At 38.3% G+C, this 14,926-nt stretch overlaps 1 protein-coding gene across 1 annotated transcript; it reads right to left on the reverse strand.

Moving 5' to 3' along the window:
• Nucleotides 1–8,034: 8,034 nt before the first annotated feature.
• LOC107090755 (keratin, type I cytoskeletal 50 kDa-like) lies at nt 8,035–10,801 on the reverse strand. Its single transcript, XM_015384316.1, has 8 exons — nt 10,396–10,801; nt 9,933–10,015; nt 9,648–9,804; nt 9,006–9,167; nt 8,797–8,922; nt 8,323–8,543; nt 8,221–8,231; nt 8,035–8,138 (listed from the first exon to the last, which is right to left on the reverse strand). Exons 1-8 carry the CDS (start codon nt 10,747–10,749, stop codon nt 8,041–8,043), a joined length of 1,212 nt encoding a protein of 403 aa, XP_015239802.1. The 5' UTR covers nt 10,750–10,801; the 3' UTR covers nt 8,035–8,040.
• Between the last annotated feature and the right edge of the window lie 4,125 nt (nt 10,802–14,926).

A 14,926-nucleotide genomic window follows, 5' to 3' on the forward strand; every position in this document is an offset into this window, starting at 1 on the left:
ATGTTGCATAACAGTGGCTAGCTTTCAGCCATGGCATCCTGCCAAAGCATTGGCAGGTTGATTCATTCCTGTGTCAGTGTACGCGCAAAGGGGGGAGGGACAAGCAGATGAGCATGACTGACGTGTCAGGAACCAATCGTGTACAACGGACCGGCTCTCCCTATTGGTTCAGGTTATTAATTGATTTCTCTCTGTAGCCTTTCATTTAGTTTCACTTACAGACCTTCTATTTCACTGCTTATTAAGCGGCTGTGGGGAGATCTTTAAACCACATGGTAAAAAATGTGTTTATTTTCCTACTGCACCTTTAACTTCTTTCCTTAATAGAGCCACTTGTGGTGCTAGCTTACCTTTACCTTTTCTACATAGAAATTTTTATGGACAGCTCCTATCAGTGTCAGCAACTCTTCTCTGGAACAGGGGAGACTGAACGGTAGTAGTCGAATCTAAACACTACGCATTCTATTTTCAAATGTCGAAACACAAGAAATTACTCCAACAGACTGAAAATAGCTGTAGTGAGCACTCTAAAATAATAAGGTCCAGAAATGACAGCAAGAGTTCAGCTCATGAGGAACACCTCCCTGCTATTTGGACACTTTATTTTTACGACCCTCGACCCTTTTTTATAGAACCATGGTGATAAAGGTCAGCTTCAATGACTGTCTGAAAACTTAGCTCACCACAGATATCTGCCTGAGAGTGCACATGCGCAGAAAAAGATAGCTACCTGGAGGAGCATGTGGGATGGCCTTCTATACGTTTAAGTTTAACCTGCCCTCTGCATTGAGCAGACAGCTTTATGATCCACCCCTCCTCCATTGATCCCCTTAGAGACTACTGGAAGGGATGTAGTTTTGCATGTTATTCACTTAGCACTCTACTTTATCACTGCTTGCTTCAATACACGGATGCTCAAGCCTCAATAATGATTTTCTCAAAAAGACTGACAGGTAGCGTTCTGCTGCTCCAGAGCTGAGTGGAGACTATGTCCTAGAGTGGGGTTAACAACTGATTAAAGCACAAAATACTAATGAAAATAATTGCATTTTAGTGCATAGTGCATATTTGATAGATTATTTTACAAAATTTACAGCAGAGGTTTAGCCTTCTGGGTATTCAATAAGAAATCGCCACTGACTTCTATGTTCATTCTGTTTCTCTGCTTCTTTCTCCAGGTGGCCTTGTGGTTAGGGCATAGAGCTTGAAATCGTGAGGTTCAGAGATCAAGCGCCACTCCCACAGACTGACTCTCACTCTCCACTGTGGCTGCATGCATGCTTGGTGTGAGGAATTGCCATAGAGTCAACAACAAAATGCAAGCAATTGTTAGAGACAGATGTAGGAAATGTTAACTGTGTACCCTGTTAGATTCTCCGCTTATTTCTGTTTCCTTTATATGAATACCATGTGGCCCGGGGGTGTCACAGTGATGCTGGAGGTTTGACAGGACCCAAATGCAGACTGAAGCTAAAGGGGTTTTCTTAAAGTTTAGTTCAACAGAAGCAAAAATCTAAAACATAAATCCACAAAAAAAAAAATAAAATACTGAAGACCAGGAATACTCAAAACAAGGGGGCAAAGAAAGACTTGAATGGAATCTAAGAAGGCATGGTTTTAGAATTCATAGAAGGAGACTACTTCCTCATAAACTTTTTTAACAATCTGACTGGATGATCTGATTGAACTGTCTGTAAAGTGTGTTGAGATGACAAACTGAACTGAATTAAATTTAATTACACAGCTTTGCAATTGATCAATGAATTACTAACAAGACTTTATGGGGCTACATCAATTGAATAATTAATTGCATTTCCATTTTGTTTTAAAACTAGAAAATATTTTTTCAATATTCATTCTGAGTCAAACCTACTCTGGTGTGGTTGTTTGCAGAAACAATGTTTCATGCGCTGCCTCCCCCATAGACAGCTTGAGATAGGCACCTGCAAGCTTTGCGACCTCGCATGGGAGAAGCGTGACAGAAAATGGATAGATGGATGGATGGATGGATGTTTCATGTGCTGTCCTTTAAAAAACGACTCTGCTTCTTGTTTAACTTGTCTGCTATTGTTTTTTCATACTGTGTGAAGAACTGCAGCCTTTGCTTGGCTTCATTCAGTGTATTGAGTCACAAAATCCCTCACTATCAATCATGCATATTGGCATCATGTCTTTCTCTGTCATGTTACAATACTTTATGTAATGTCCTCCACTTAACTGGCATCAAATACAAATTTCTGTTAGGTTTCTGTTTCTGTTATGTTTTTCTTTTGAGTATTCAGTCTTACTTTACTCCTTGATTTCTAGTGTTTAGTTTTCTTTTCACCATGTTTTATAGTCCTAGTTATTTGATTATCATTTTGATGTTATTTCCAGTCTTCCAGGTTTCTATTTGTTGCTCTCTGCTGCCCTCTTATGTTCTCCTTCTTCCCTAGCTCTTTCCCTCTCTTGTTCTGTGCACACCTGCTCCCAGTTTCCTCATTAGCCCCCTCTTTGTCTCAGTCTCCTTTAAAAGCCCTCTCTCTTTAGTTCCCCTTTGCTGGGTCCTCGTCAAACACTGTCTACATGCTCCAACTCCTTCTCTCTGTGCCTTCCTCGTTATGTTTGTGATTCCCCTGATGTCCCCATGGTTTCTGGTACGTTAGACTTGTTTTCATGTTTTTGATTTTTGGATTTTTGGACTTCTGGTTTCATGTTTGTTTGGACTTTGTTTTCCTTTTGGATTTTTGGATAACCAGCCTCTGATTTTTGTTAAGTCATTATTAAATCCACAACAGATTCACCTCTGCCTCTCTTCCTCTGCTTTTGGGTCAACAAACCATAGTCAAATCGTGACAATTTCTTTGTTAAACAGTGGAAACATACAGTGCGCCTGAATAAACGCTTTTAAGATGTTAATTTAAGGAGCTTGTTCAGTATTTACATTTCAAAACAGAGAGCCATAATGTGCATTTTGCATATTTTTTCCTATTACAGTAAACAAAGAAAACAATGCATTAAATTTCTGTGAAACCTTTACCAATAGAGACACCTGCTGTACAAACATCAACTGGCTGCAGTTAAGGATGAGCAGCTGCTTCTTTTTCTGAATATCAACCATACTAAAGTAGACATTATCAGTTAATCAGATGAACCAAATTCTAATATCAGAATTAACTATAAAATTTGCATTCCTCCTTCTGAACAAATCATCTTTGCAGACACCTTCAGTCAGCAGTTCTCTCCTTCAACTGAAGTGCCCCCTTTACCCAATTTTAACATGTTTTCTGAAACCTTGTTTATTTTTAGTTTTTCAATTAGGCAAGTCAGCCAGACTGATACTGAGCATGTCATTGAGGGTCTCTCTTTGTGCTCGGCTGTTCCTAAGGATATTTATGTAAAATATATCAAGTATCATGTTCTCTAATTTCCATTCCTTTAAACCTTTTTTTTTTCTACATGTGCCTTCTCAGTGCTAGTATGCTGCACACCTCCTATACATTAACAAAGGTGTTTGAGATTTATGACACCAACAATATGGAACAACATCAGCTACTAACGGCACTGTCAGTCATTAAAAATATCATCTTTAGTCAATTATTTAATCATTTGTCTAATATTGATAATCTCGTCTCTCAGTTTCAATTGGGATTTTGAAAAAAAAAAAAAATCAAGAAGCTCTTCACTACCAAAATTCACTAATGATATATTAATAAATTACTTACTGGAGCTTTATTCATTAACCCTACAAAGGCATTTGACATGGTTATTTGTTCTCCCCTGTTGGATAAAATACAACTGATTAATCTTGACAGGTCCTTCTTTTTTTGGTTTAATTTATATCTTTATCACTCAGATTTTAGTATTATAGATAGAAAGTGCCACAGGGTAATTCACTTGGTCACCGTCTTTCTTTATTGTTTTCCATCAACCTGACTCTTGCTTGCCCTGACGGTAATATTCAGTATTTGTAGTATTTGTGATACCATTATTTAGTGTTCAAAATCAAACCCGTTTCAACATGAATGTGACAGTACAATTAAGGCTTAAAGCCCATAGATTACTTCTAAATAAATAAAATTGAATTCATTTTTACTTTTGAAGAAAATAACTTTGCTTTCCTACACCTCTGTACTGTCATAAATAAAAAAATATCAGTCAGTTAATTATCTGACATCTACTAGTTTTCAACCACTTAATGTTTCTTATGTATACAGTTTGAAGATTTATTCTTTGATGAGAAAAAATTGATGCATTAGCTGGCTCACAGCAAACTAGAAAATATGCTTTCCTTTTTGTAGTCCTACCTTGCTGCCACAGTATCATCTGCACTGTCTACATCATATAATTGGTATAAATATTTGCTTAAATATAAAGAGTTGAGGTATGAGTTTGCCCCTCCTGCAGACTGACTCAAATAAATACAATTTAGAATAAAAATAACGTATTTTTGTGCATTAGATATCTGATATAAGTGCCACTTTAATACTATTATAAAAAAGAAAAAAAAATGGTGTTAATCAGTGTTTAGTTGCTATTGCAATCCAATAAAACTACTCTGGCTAGATGTAGACTGATAGGAAATAAAATGTAGAATATTTATCTAAAAATGTCCAGCTTATGGATTCAGTTCAAGCACAAATATTAGAGGGAATTTCAACAAAATAACCTTAAGGCTGGTCATGAGAAATAATGTATCAGGTGTAGTTAAAAACAACAAAAATAGCACATTTTGCACTGAGTACAATAAATGCCATAATTAAACTATATGACACTAGAATTTAATAATAAAAGCAATTCAATCTGAAAAACTCACACGAAGAGAAAAGACAATTAGAAGAAATTTATTGATACAATTACTTGGTCTTTGGCGCTCAGACCTCGGCAGGAAACATAGCGCTGCATTTTGATAAAAATACATGAACAGGAGTAAAGAACAGGGCTGTTCCCCCCCAAAACAATTGCTGGTTGAGGCTGATCCAACAGCATGCTCAGAAGGCAGAGACTGAATTAAAAGCTAAGAAATGTAGAGTAGAGTAACAGAAGAGATGAGTCGCAAAGGCTCACTAGAAGGCCGGTGCCGTGAAGGCTTACCAAAAGAGGGCCAGGTACAGTTGCTGCGAAGGACTACCAAAAGTTTGTGAAGGGATGGTGAGGTGAGGTGAGGTGAGGTGAGGGGAATGGTGATGGGAAGAATGAGGGGATGATTGCTATGATGAATGATAGGATGAATGATAGAAGGGAGCCTGGTAAAACAACCATCTGGCATGACGAATTACAGGAGAGAGATGAGTGATAAGAATGGGTTATAAACACAACTGAAATAATCAAACATTCAGATCTGATGAAGGATGTGAATGAGTTTTGAAACCACCAACAGTATTTGTAGTTAGCTTACCCTTAAAGGCTGAGAGAACATTGAGCAGTTCGGGTTGATGAATGCATGCTCAGGGCAGATGTATGAGGCATAAACTGATGAACGTCAGCCCCATTGCTGAGAAAAGTCAAGGAGATGCCACAGACCACTGTTGTGGCTGCTCCATTCTGAATGAATGGCCCGACAATGCAAGCTACAGCTAATGGTTAAACCTCACACAGCAGAGAATAAGAATTGATGAGGGGAGCAGGCCATGAACTGCAATCCAACTATTTGAAAGAACCCCCCCCAAAACCTATAGGGCATGAAGCATGGCTGTAGACAGAATGATGTGAGAGTAGAAAAGATTGCCGATCGAATCGAGAAGCAGTCTAGACCAAAAAGAAAAGTCAGAAGGCAGTGAACCAAGACAAGGAGGAAGGAAATGCAATTAGCCAGATCAAGCAGCCTGGAAATGAAAGAGCAACGCTCGGGATGATGCGCAATGGCAAAATTGGCTGACCAAGCAAGGAGACACTGACACTTGAAATAACAATGTGGTGATGACTGAGGTGATAACTGCAATGATAGGCTGTGGCTGAACACTCTGGCCCACCACAACCAAAGATAAGCTCTACGTAGTGATGAGCTGAGGGTGGGAGCACAAAACACACGCACATGCAGCCACGATAAGCTGAGAAAATGAGATGGGGAGGCGATAATCTAGGCTAGCCCGCAAGCCACGATGACCGAGGGACGAAACGAGCAGGCCGTGATTGTTATGTTTCAGTTGAGATATGTATACCATGATGTCCTAAGGGGTTTGGAGCGAAGCACCATTGTGATACGAACAGATGGATGGGTGTGGGTGCGATGCGCCTAGGGCAATGAGCTGACTGCGGCGGAAAAAGGGTGCCATGAAGTGCCCTCCGCAATGGGATAAAAGTGGGATTGGTCTGCTGCAATGGGTATCGGGTGCCATGAGTGCCCGCTGCAATGCCAGAAGGCGGCATAAAATGCCCGCCCCGAAGATGTAAGGTGCAATGAGGTGCCCACTGCGAAAGATGTAAGGCGTAATGAGGTGCCCGATGCAAAAGATGGAAAGAGCCATGAGGCGCCTGCTGCGATAATGGAAGGCGCCATGATGCGCCCGCTGTGATGATGGAAGGCACCATAATGCGCCTGTTGCGATGATGGGGGCACCATAATTGCATGCAGTGTTGAATAGAGGGCGCATGAGCGTCTGTAGTGATTGAAAAAGGGTGCCCAACAGATTTTGCTTGTGAAAGCAATCTTATTGTTATTGCCATATCGCAAGACAGGACACTGTTAAAAAAGAAAAAAGGAAAAGGGGGGCTCCATAAAGTGCTCTAATAGAAAGCACCATAGCAGAAAAGAGTGCCAAGAGCGCCTGTTGCGATGGAAAGAGGGGCGCCATAAGCTCCGCCGCAATGGATGGAAGGCACCATGAACACCTGTAGTGATGGGAAAAAGGCGCCATAGGCACCTGCATGATGGATGGAGGGCACCATGAGCACCTGCAGCGATAGGAAAAAGGCACCATGAGCACCTGCGGCAATGGGAATAGGGTACCATAACTGCTCGCCGCGATGATAGAGGGCATCATAACACCTGTAGCAATTAGAAAGGAATGCCAGAAAACGCTTGTTTTGATGGATGGTGGGTGCCTTAGGGTGCAAACCAAGATGAAATGCGGCGGGCACAATATTGAATGTGTCTAACGTGAAGCGGATTCAGATAGAAACTGCACTGAGGGAATGCCTGTGACTGTGCTGGCCTTGAGACATGCGGTTGATGATGAAAATGACCCATGATTTAGCTTAAAAGATTTAAAAATGGAGAGTCTACAACAGGAATAATACATCTCAACCTCAACGCTCCAACGGTGAAGATAAGCTGATAGACTCTGTAAAGATCGCTGCAGCTTAACCTATCATTTAGAGTGACAAGACATCCACTTGAAAATTCAACCCATCTATGCGGTGAAGTGAAGACTTTATTGAATGTACGTGATAAGCCATACCTAAAGAGCTTCTTTTTTTTTTTCAATAAATAATATAGACACCACTTTTATCTGGCTGAAACAAATCCAAGATTTTAAAATTCTGGTGCTTTCACTGGAAAAGGGGCTTATCCATATATGTTTAGATATGTCCATTCACTGCTGTCACAAACCTTTCTTCACAATGGTGAATCATATGACCACACTGGGCTTGGTAGACAGCAGTCTTTAAGTCCCAGTAAGAGGTGGTCTATCAGATCTCCCTGACTTCCTCTTCCACTTTGGACAAATTACCATCTAAATTGTCACGTTCTTGGATTTTAGCTGTAATAGGATTTGAACCTTTGTCTTTTATGTATTTGAAATGATGCTCTGATGCCCATCAGTGCTAATATTAGCATTTACACTTCATATGGCGTTTAAACTCTCCTATCCCACATAAACCAGTGATCCCAAAATTGGGATTGGTAACATAGAATTTACAACACACACGCTGAATTAAATCCCATGTAGGAACACTATTAAAAGATTTTTTTTTTCCCTAATTGGTATTAGATAGTAACAGTAATGTCAAAAAGAATACTTCTCTGCTGGAAGGATTGTATGTATATTACAAAACACACAGGAAAGTAAAATTTTACTGCAGAAACTTTATTGAATTTCTTGAATCATTTTGATCTTTTTACTCCACTTGATCCACATCCACATCCACAGTCTTTGTGGAATTGACCACCTTTCCATCCACAACTGTCTCCTGCACAATGATAGTCTTTGTGATCACTGCAGAAAAAAAAGAATTTTGTAAATCAATTCTTTACATTAATAAAGATTGTAAACTATTTTCTAAGGAAATATTTTTTACCTTGTTTTGAGCTGCATTTGGAAGAGAGAGAGATTAAAATCATTACTTCATGCATAATTAATATTAATATGGTATAGTCATTGCACCTTGACAGGTTCCTACCTGTCGTCCTCCCCATCCAGCAACCTCCTGTACTCTACAATCTCTGCCTCCAGACGGGTCTTAAGGTCCAACAATGTGCTATACTTATTTTGCATTTCAGAGATATCTGTGTTAAGGTTTGACATCTGGGCTTCCAGGCCTGTGACCATGGCTTGGAGACCTGCTAGCTGGACTCCATAGCGTTCATTAGTCTCTTGCAGAGTTGCCTCCAAAGAAGATTTCTGTTGTATTAGGTGGAAATGATATAGAGATGCATTACTTATAGGTCTGATAGTCAGAAACAGCAATCAAAATGTGTGTCTGTATGATCATATCATCAAAGCATGACAAAATGTTTTAAACTGCATCACCGAAAAAAAAAAAAAAAAAAAACTTGACCTAATTCTGTTTTTTTATTAATTTCTGAAAGCTAAATTCACAATATTGTTGAAATGCACAGTTTAAAAAGAAATATGGATTAGGAATTTAACATACCATACTCAATTGGGACATACGCTCAATTTCAAGTCTCTGCAAGGTGCTTTTCAGTTCTTTAATCTCAAGGCGGGATGCCCCAAGGCTGGATGAATTGTCCTCTACAACCTTCTCCACCACCGTTATCTGGGCAGAAACACAATGTCAAATATTTATTGGATTCTAGTGAAGATTTGAAAAATTATAAGGATTTTAAGTTTGTGTCTCACCTTGCTCTGGTACCACTGGTCAAGTTCTCTACGATTCTTGGCAATAACTCCCTCATAGTGATCCCTGATCTCTGTCATGACCTGGTTCAGGTCTACAGAAGAAGGAGCATCAACTGCCACATCAACATTTCCTCCCATCTGAGTCCTCAGCAGACTAATTTCCTGAAAGAGATACAGCAATGGGGGGATTTAATGTGAATTAAATCCTGAAAATATAATGAATTTCTGTTTTTATAATTGCATAAAGTGTTGCCGCACTGTATTAATGCATCTTTGTGATTTATTTGCACCTGTGGTTGAGATATACAGTATAGTGAGTGTTTGACCAACAACAAAAATTTGCTCAAGCAGGAGGAGAACAATGTGCAGAAATCATCATCTTTCATTGGCAACAACCTGAAACAATATCATTCTGTTTTATCGGGGGAAGGAACAGGTCATGTGTGTTTTATGATTAGTGTCAAACAGAAGTATGTGGCAGATTATCAGCTTACTCAAAGTAAATTCCTACTGATGAAAGATTTTGAACTCGTGTATTTAATCAAGGCAGGAGCAATTCATCTCAGTCATGTTGTTTTATCTGCATGCCTTAAGTTGATGAAGTTGATTCTTTGTAATGGGCTGTTTTCTCTGCAGCCTTACCTCCTCGTGGTTCTTCTTCAACATAATGAGCTCTTCGTTTAGGGACTCGTACTGACTCTCTAGGTCCATTCTGACCAGATTAAAATCATCCAAGACCTTTCTTAGTCCAGCGATGTCACCCTCTACAGCCTGCCTCATGGCTAGCTCATTCTCATACCTGAGAAGATTACATGGGGGAAGGCAGAGCGGGTCAGAGGCATTTCAGAGTCTCATTAGAAGCAGTTTGCAGTTACAGTAGGCCTCTGTTAATGCTGTGATGTATGTGTGAAATACTGCTACACTTACTTCATTTTAAAATCATCAGCAGCCAGTTTTGAATTGTCAATTTCCAAGTAGAGCTTAGTATTGAATGTGGTGGCACCCTGGATCTGAGGATAGCAAAGATTCAAATTCACCTGAGCTGACATGAAAATATACATGTAACATTTTGAATTTTTAAGTATGTGATAAAGGGTAGAAAGCACATAATGTTTTTTAAAGAACATAGTTTAATTGATAGATAAATTGTTATAAATCATGGGCACACACTGTCACTGTGAGCATCTACCCTCCCAGGAAGAAAGCAAAGTAATGTATGATAGTAATCAAAATAACTTTGCTGCATTACTTGAATGACACATAGAAATGCTAATGGCTCCAAAAATGTGGCGCCTTTACAAACACAAGGTGTAATTGGATTCCACACCATGAAAAGGTTTGGATGCTAATGCAGGCCTGAGATACAGCCTTTTAAGTCTTTTTCTCATACCTTATCCTGCAGGTCTGCGATGGTGGCCAAGTAGCCACTGTAATCACGGGTGATCACAGTTTTGCTGGAGTACCACTCTCTGATCTGCTTTTCCAGTTGTTCATTCTCCTTCTCCAGCTTGCGCACCTTCTCCAGGTAGGAGGCCAAACGGTCATTTAGGTTCTGAAGTGTGGCTTTCTCACTGGCATCGACATGGAGGTCAAGCCCATCAGTGGTATTGTAGCCTCCTGAATAGGGTAAGCAAGTAGTGTAGGGTGTGGAGATACGGATGTCACGACCTCCCGCACCACCATAGACACTCATTGTCTTCTGGCTGACGGACCTCTGGCTGTAGGATCTTGAGGTAAAAGACATCTTGGAGAGTCTGGATCTGGATATGTCAGGAGGTCTGGAGATAAGTAAAAACCATCTATGGTTGTCCTTAATTATATAGCGGCCAACAGCAGCAGTGGGAGGGGCCTGACGTTTTAGATGAAAGGGTGGAATGCAGTTGGCAAATTACCCTGCACTCTTTTTATCACTTCATCAAGGGTGTGTTGACCAGGGGTAGGGGTTTGTTGCCCATTATCAAGTCAAACCTGTGATTCCACATTTTCTTGTTCTGTTAGGCCAGTCGGTACACTAATCTTTAAAAAGCATTTTGTTTGGACAGTACTTCATTACATTGACAAGTCATTTTTAAGAATTACATTGTATTTTGAGAATGTTTAGGCCTTCCAACTGCTCATAGTGACAGAAATGGCACATAAGAGTGAAAGTTTCACCTCTGTGAAAATTTGGCACAGACATTCAGAAAATGGCATCTACAGTTAATTTGTTCACAAATGCGTTTGGGAACCATCTTTTCGGAACTTTTTAGAATAAAAAAAATCCATCTGGTGACAATAAGAGGCAAGTATTGTGTTCAAGTAGCTCAGTAACAGTAATAACCTCCATAGCCAATAATTTGAGGTATATGTAGGAAAAAGGTTGTCTTCTCCAGTGGTGATACTAATTATGAGTGTGTAATCTTGGTGTTACCACATTTTTGATACAATTTACCACATTAGTGGTAATAGCAAAAATAAAACAACACCACAATATTTAGAATATTAGAAATTAGATCATTCAGGCTGCCAGAAAAAAAATACTTAGAAAAGGATTTTCCTGTGACAGTTAGCAAAACGATACAAAAATCAAACACTAGGTGTCAATCTTTAAACATCAGCATGATGAGGTAGTCACTGTGTGCATTTTATGTGGCTGACTTTGATCTGTGAACTCCCTACATACTCTGTTGAAACAAAAAGATATGACTTGAGGTCTTCTTTCTTGATAAATAATTCAAATTGTTCAAAAACAAGATTTTCTTTCCTTTTTACTACGACAGGTAAAACATTTCCTTGCAGTAGAGTGTAATAACACAAAAACAGCAGTCACTCTGCTTTTATGCATTAGTTTTCAGTGGAAACCTTAAAATAAAATTCAGTAGTTTAATTTCATAACATGTTCCTGTTAATTGCATAAACTCAAATGAGTGAAGAGGAATCAATTTTAAAGCATAGTCTTTTTTTTTTTTTTTGCAGCCCTGGTTTGGAAGTTCTAGATTCCTCTATACAAATAATCCAGGCAATACCTGAAAATTTAACAAAAGAAGTCTATATAACTGGGACTTTGTACATTTAAAACATTGTTGCAAATATATATACACACACACATATATATATATATATATATAAATATATATATATATATATATATACCGGTATATAATGTAACCCTTTTTATTATTGCAACTTCTGGTAAAATAAATAAAAAATGTATTATTTTACTGTCAAGTAGCCTACATGCACGTTGATTTTCAAAAGAAGCAAAGTGGCTGTATGTTTGTCAGTAAATAATTGTTGTATGTGCTAGTAGTGCATAATCAGTTCTTCCCTGCATTTTACTGTGAACCTGTCAGAGCTCTTTGTTCAGCTGTCAAACTGATAAGCAGGGTGAGGTCAGATGCTGTGATGAGTCTGCACCTAAAGAATGTTTGTCATTCAGTTCCCTTTAAAGCAACTATGAAACAAATTGCATTAAAGAAACATGACAAAATAAGATGTAAAGATCTTTTTTGATCAACGGTAGCAGTTTGAGTCAAAGCCCTAATTTCTGTTAGTTTAGACAGGATACAATTTTTCTTTTTTTGGCTTTCCTGTTTACGTAACAACAACTTTTGGAGCTAAAAGGCACAATGATAATGTTTTCTTTCTTTCAGTAAAGTGGATTACTCATGTATGAGTTATCTACATCTAGTTAAAAAATAATAAGATCTTGCACCCTAGAATTGGAGGCTCATATTTTTATTTTAAACATTAAGATCTTCAACCTTACACTTTCTTTCCCATGAGCCATAAGGGCCTCTTAATCATCCAAGTGATTGCCATGACAGCAGGATAGACAACTTTCTCTATTCATTCTGTAACTCGAACTGTCTTTTTCAAGTTCAGTTTTACCGAGGTTGTTTTTCAAAGATAAATGTGTATTCAGCTCTGCTCTGTTTGTTAAACTACAACAACACCCTATGGTACTACTACAGATTCTGCAACTGATAAGCAACACAAAACCTGTGTTTTCACTTACTGACGTGTTGATAATACCTTTTACGAAAGTGCTGTCACTTCTCTAAAGTAAGCTTGCAAGGTGATGATAGAACCAGAAGCGAAAAGAGTGAGATAATCACAAAATACCATGATATAAATAAATGGCATAGAAAGGACTTACTATGCTTTAGTGCATTTATCGAAATAAAAATAGTATTCTGAAAAAAATGTGTTTTTGACTTAATTTTGAATTGCCTTTTTTCTGCATCATTTGTTGAAGTATATGTTGAAATAAAAAAAAAATCTTCTTACCAAGTTTTTCTATTATCACCTTTAATCTCTAAGACGAATGTAAACATTTGCCAGTACTTTCTAACCTCTGTATAACAGTTTGGATATCCCACAGCACCCCTTACAATAATTTTGCCAAAGCTTCGGCCCGTTTGTCTTAACAGAACTGCTGATAATTTTTTCACTGTCAATTTAAAATAAATGACTGGATCAGGGGCTGCAGAATGGCACAGTTGGTAGCACTGCTGCCTTGCAGCAAGAAGGTTCTGGGTTCAATTCCTGGCCTGTGGTCTTTCTACAATAGTTTGTGTGTTCTCCCTCTGATGTGTGGGTTCTCTCCTGGTACTCTGCCTTCCTCCCACAGTCCAAAAACATGACTGTTAGGTTAAGTGGCTTCTCTGTGCATGTGAGTGAAATGTGAAGAAGTATTAACACCTTTAAATGAATAAATTAAAATGTAATATTTGCAGGTAAAGGTCTGTCTAGTCACCTCTCCTGCTGGTTGGATCAATGTTTAACATGTTTGAGCTTGTTTTACCTACCCCCCCTTTGCAAATGCATTTTTTTCTGAAGGAAAACAGAACAATAGCAAACATTAAACATATTAATTCAAAAATACCAAGTGACTGCAACTTCTTCTTCTGTTCTAACTGAAATGTATTAGTTTAGAATGAGATAAGACGAGATTTTGGTGTTTTTTTGGGGGTGACAACGATAAGATGAGTTAAATGTAAAATAAATATAATTAAACTGAGTGGTAACTAAACTTTTCTGAAAAGTCCTTACCACTTTTTATTTGATAGCTTTGGTGGAGTAAAACTGCTGACAAAAGGAGTTTTCCAAAATAATGGCTAAAATCTCACTTGCTCTTATTTCTCTGTTATATGTTTTTGCAGCAACAAGATTACATCTAATTAAGATGCACTTTTAACTAAATGCATAAATGATAGTTTCAACACATCAAAGTTGAATGTGGTTAGTAAATAATTTTATCAGTTTACATTTCAAAAATATGTTATATATAAAATGCAGATAAACATGGAATACATGCAACTAATACTATTTACTTGTATGAGTCCCTGTAGAGCCAATAAAGAAGAAATAAATAAAACTTAAACATAGAATAGTTAAGAAGAATGGTTAGTATTACCTCCACCTGCAAACAGGTATGTTGCTTAAGATTAACAACATGGGAAGACGTTCCTGAGGGTATTTAGGTGTGGCAACATTTTCTTACCTAAAGTTCAGAGAATTTTCATCTTAAAGAAACAGGATGAAAGAGGCGAAACAAGTTTGTTGAGGTGAACAGGTTAGATGATTATTATGGCCCCTGAGGATTTGGAGCATGGAGGGAGTGATTGCAAAACTCAGTTTCAGAGCTATTGTGTAGACAGGGGCTCAGGTTTTTAAGTCCTAAGATATTTTACATACAAATCAACATTATTATTTGGAGGAAATGTAATTGTTTCTGTCTTTCGCTTTTTAGACATTATCCATTATTAATTTAATTCTTTGTACAAAAGGTTGCTGGTGCAAAGAAGGCACCAGCAACCTTCACAACCCCACTTGGGATTAAGCGTGTCAGAAAATGGATGGACCTTGTGGTGACATATGGCATTGAATGTGAAGAAATAACAGTATTTCCTCACAACCCTGTCCTCTCTGACCACTTT

This window comes from Cyprinodon variegatus, unplaced genomic scaffold (assembly GCF_000732505.1).
Source record: "Cyprinodon variegatus isolate N-32 unplaced genomic scaffold, C_variegatus-1.0 Scaffold310, whole genome shotgun sequence".
NCBI lineage: Eukaryota > Metazoa > Chordata > Actinopteri > Cyprinodontiformes > Cyprinodontidae > Cyprinodon > Cyprinodon variegatus.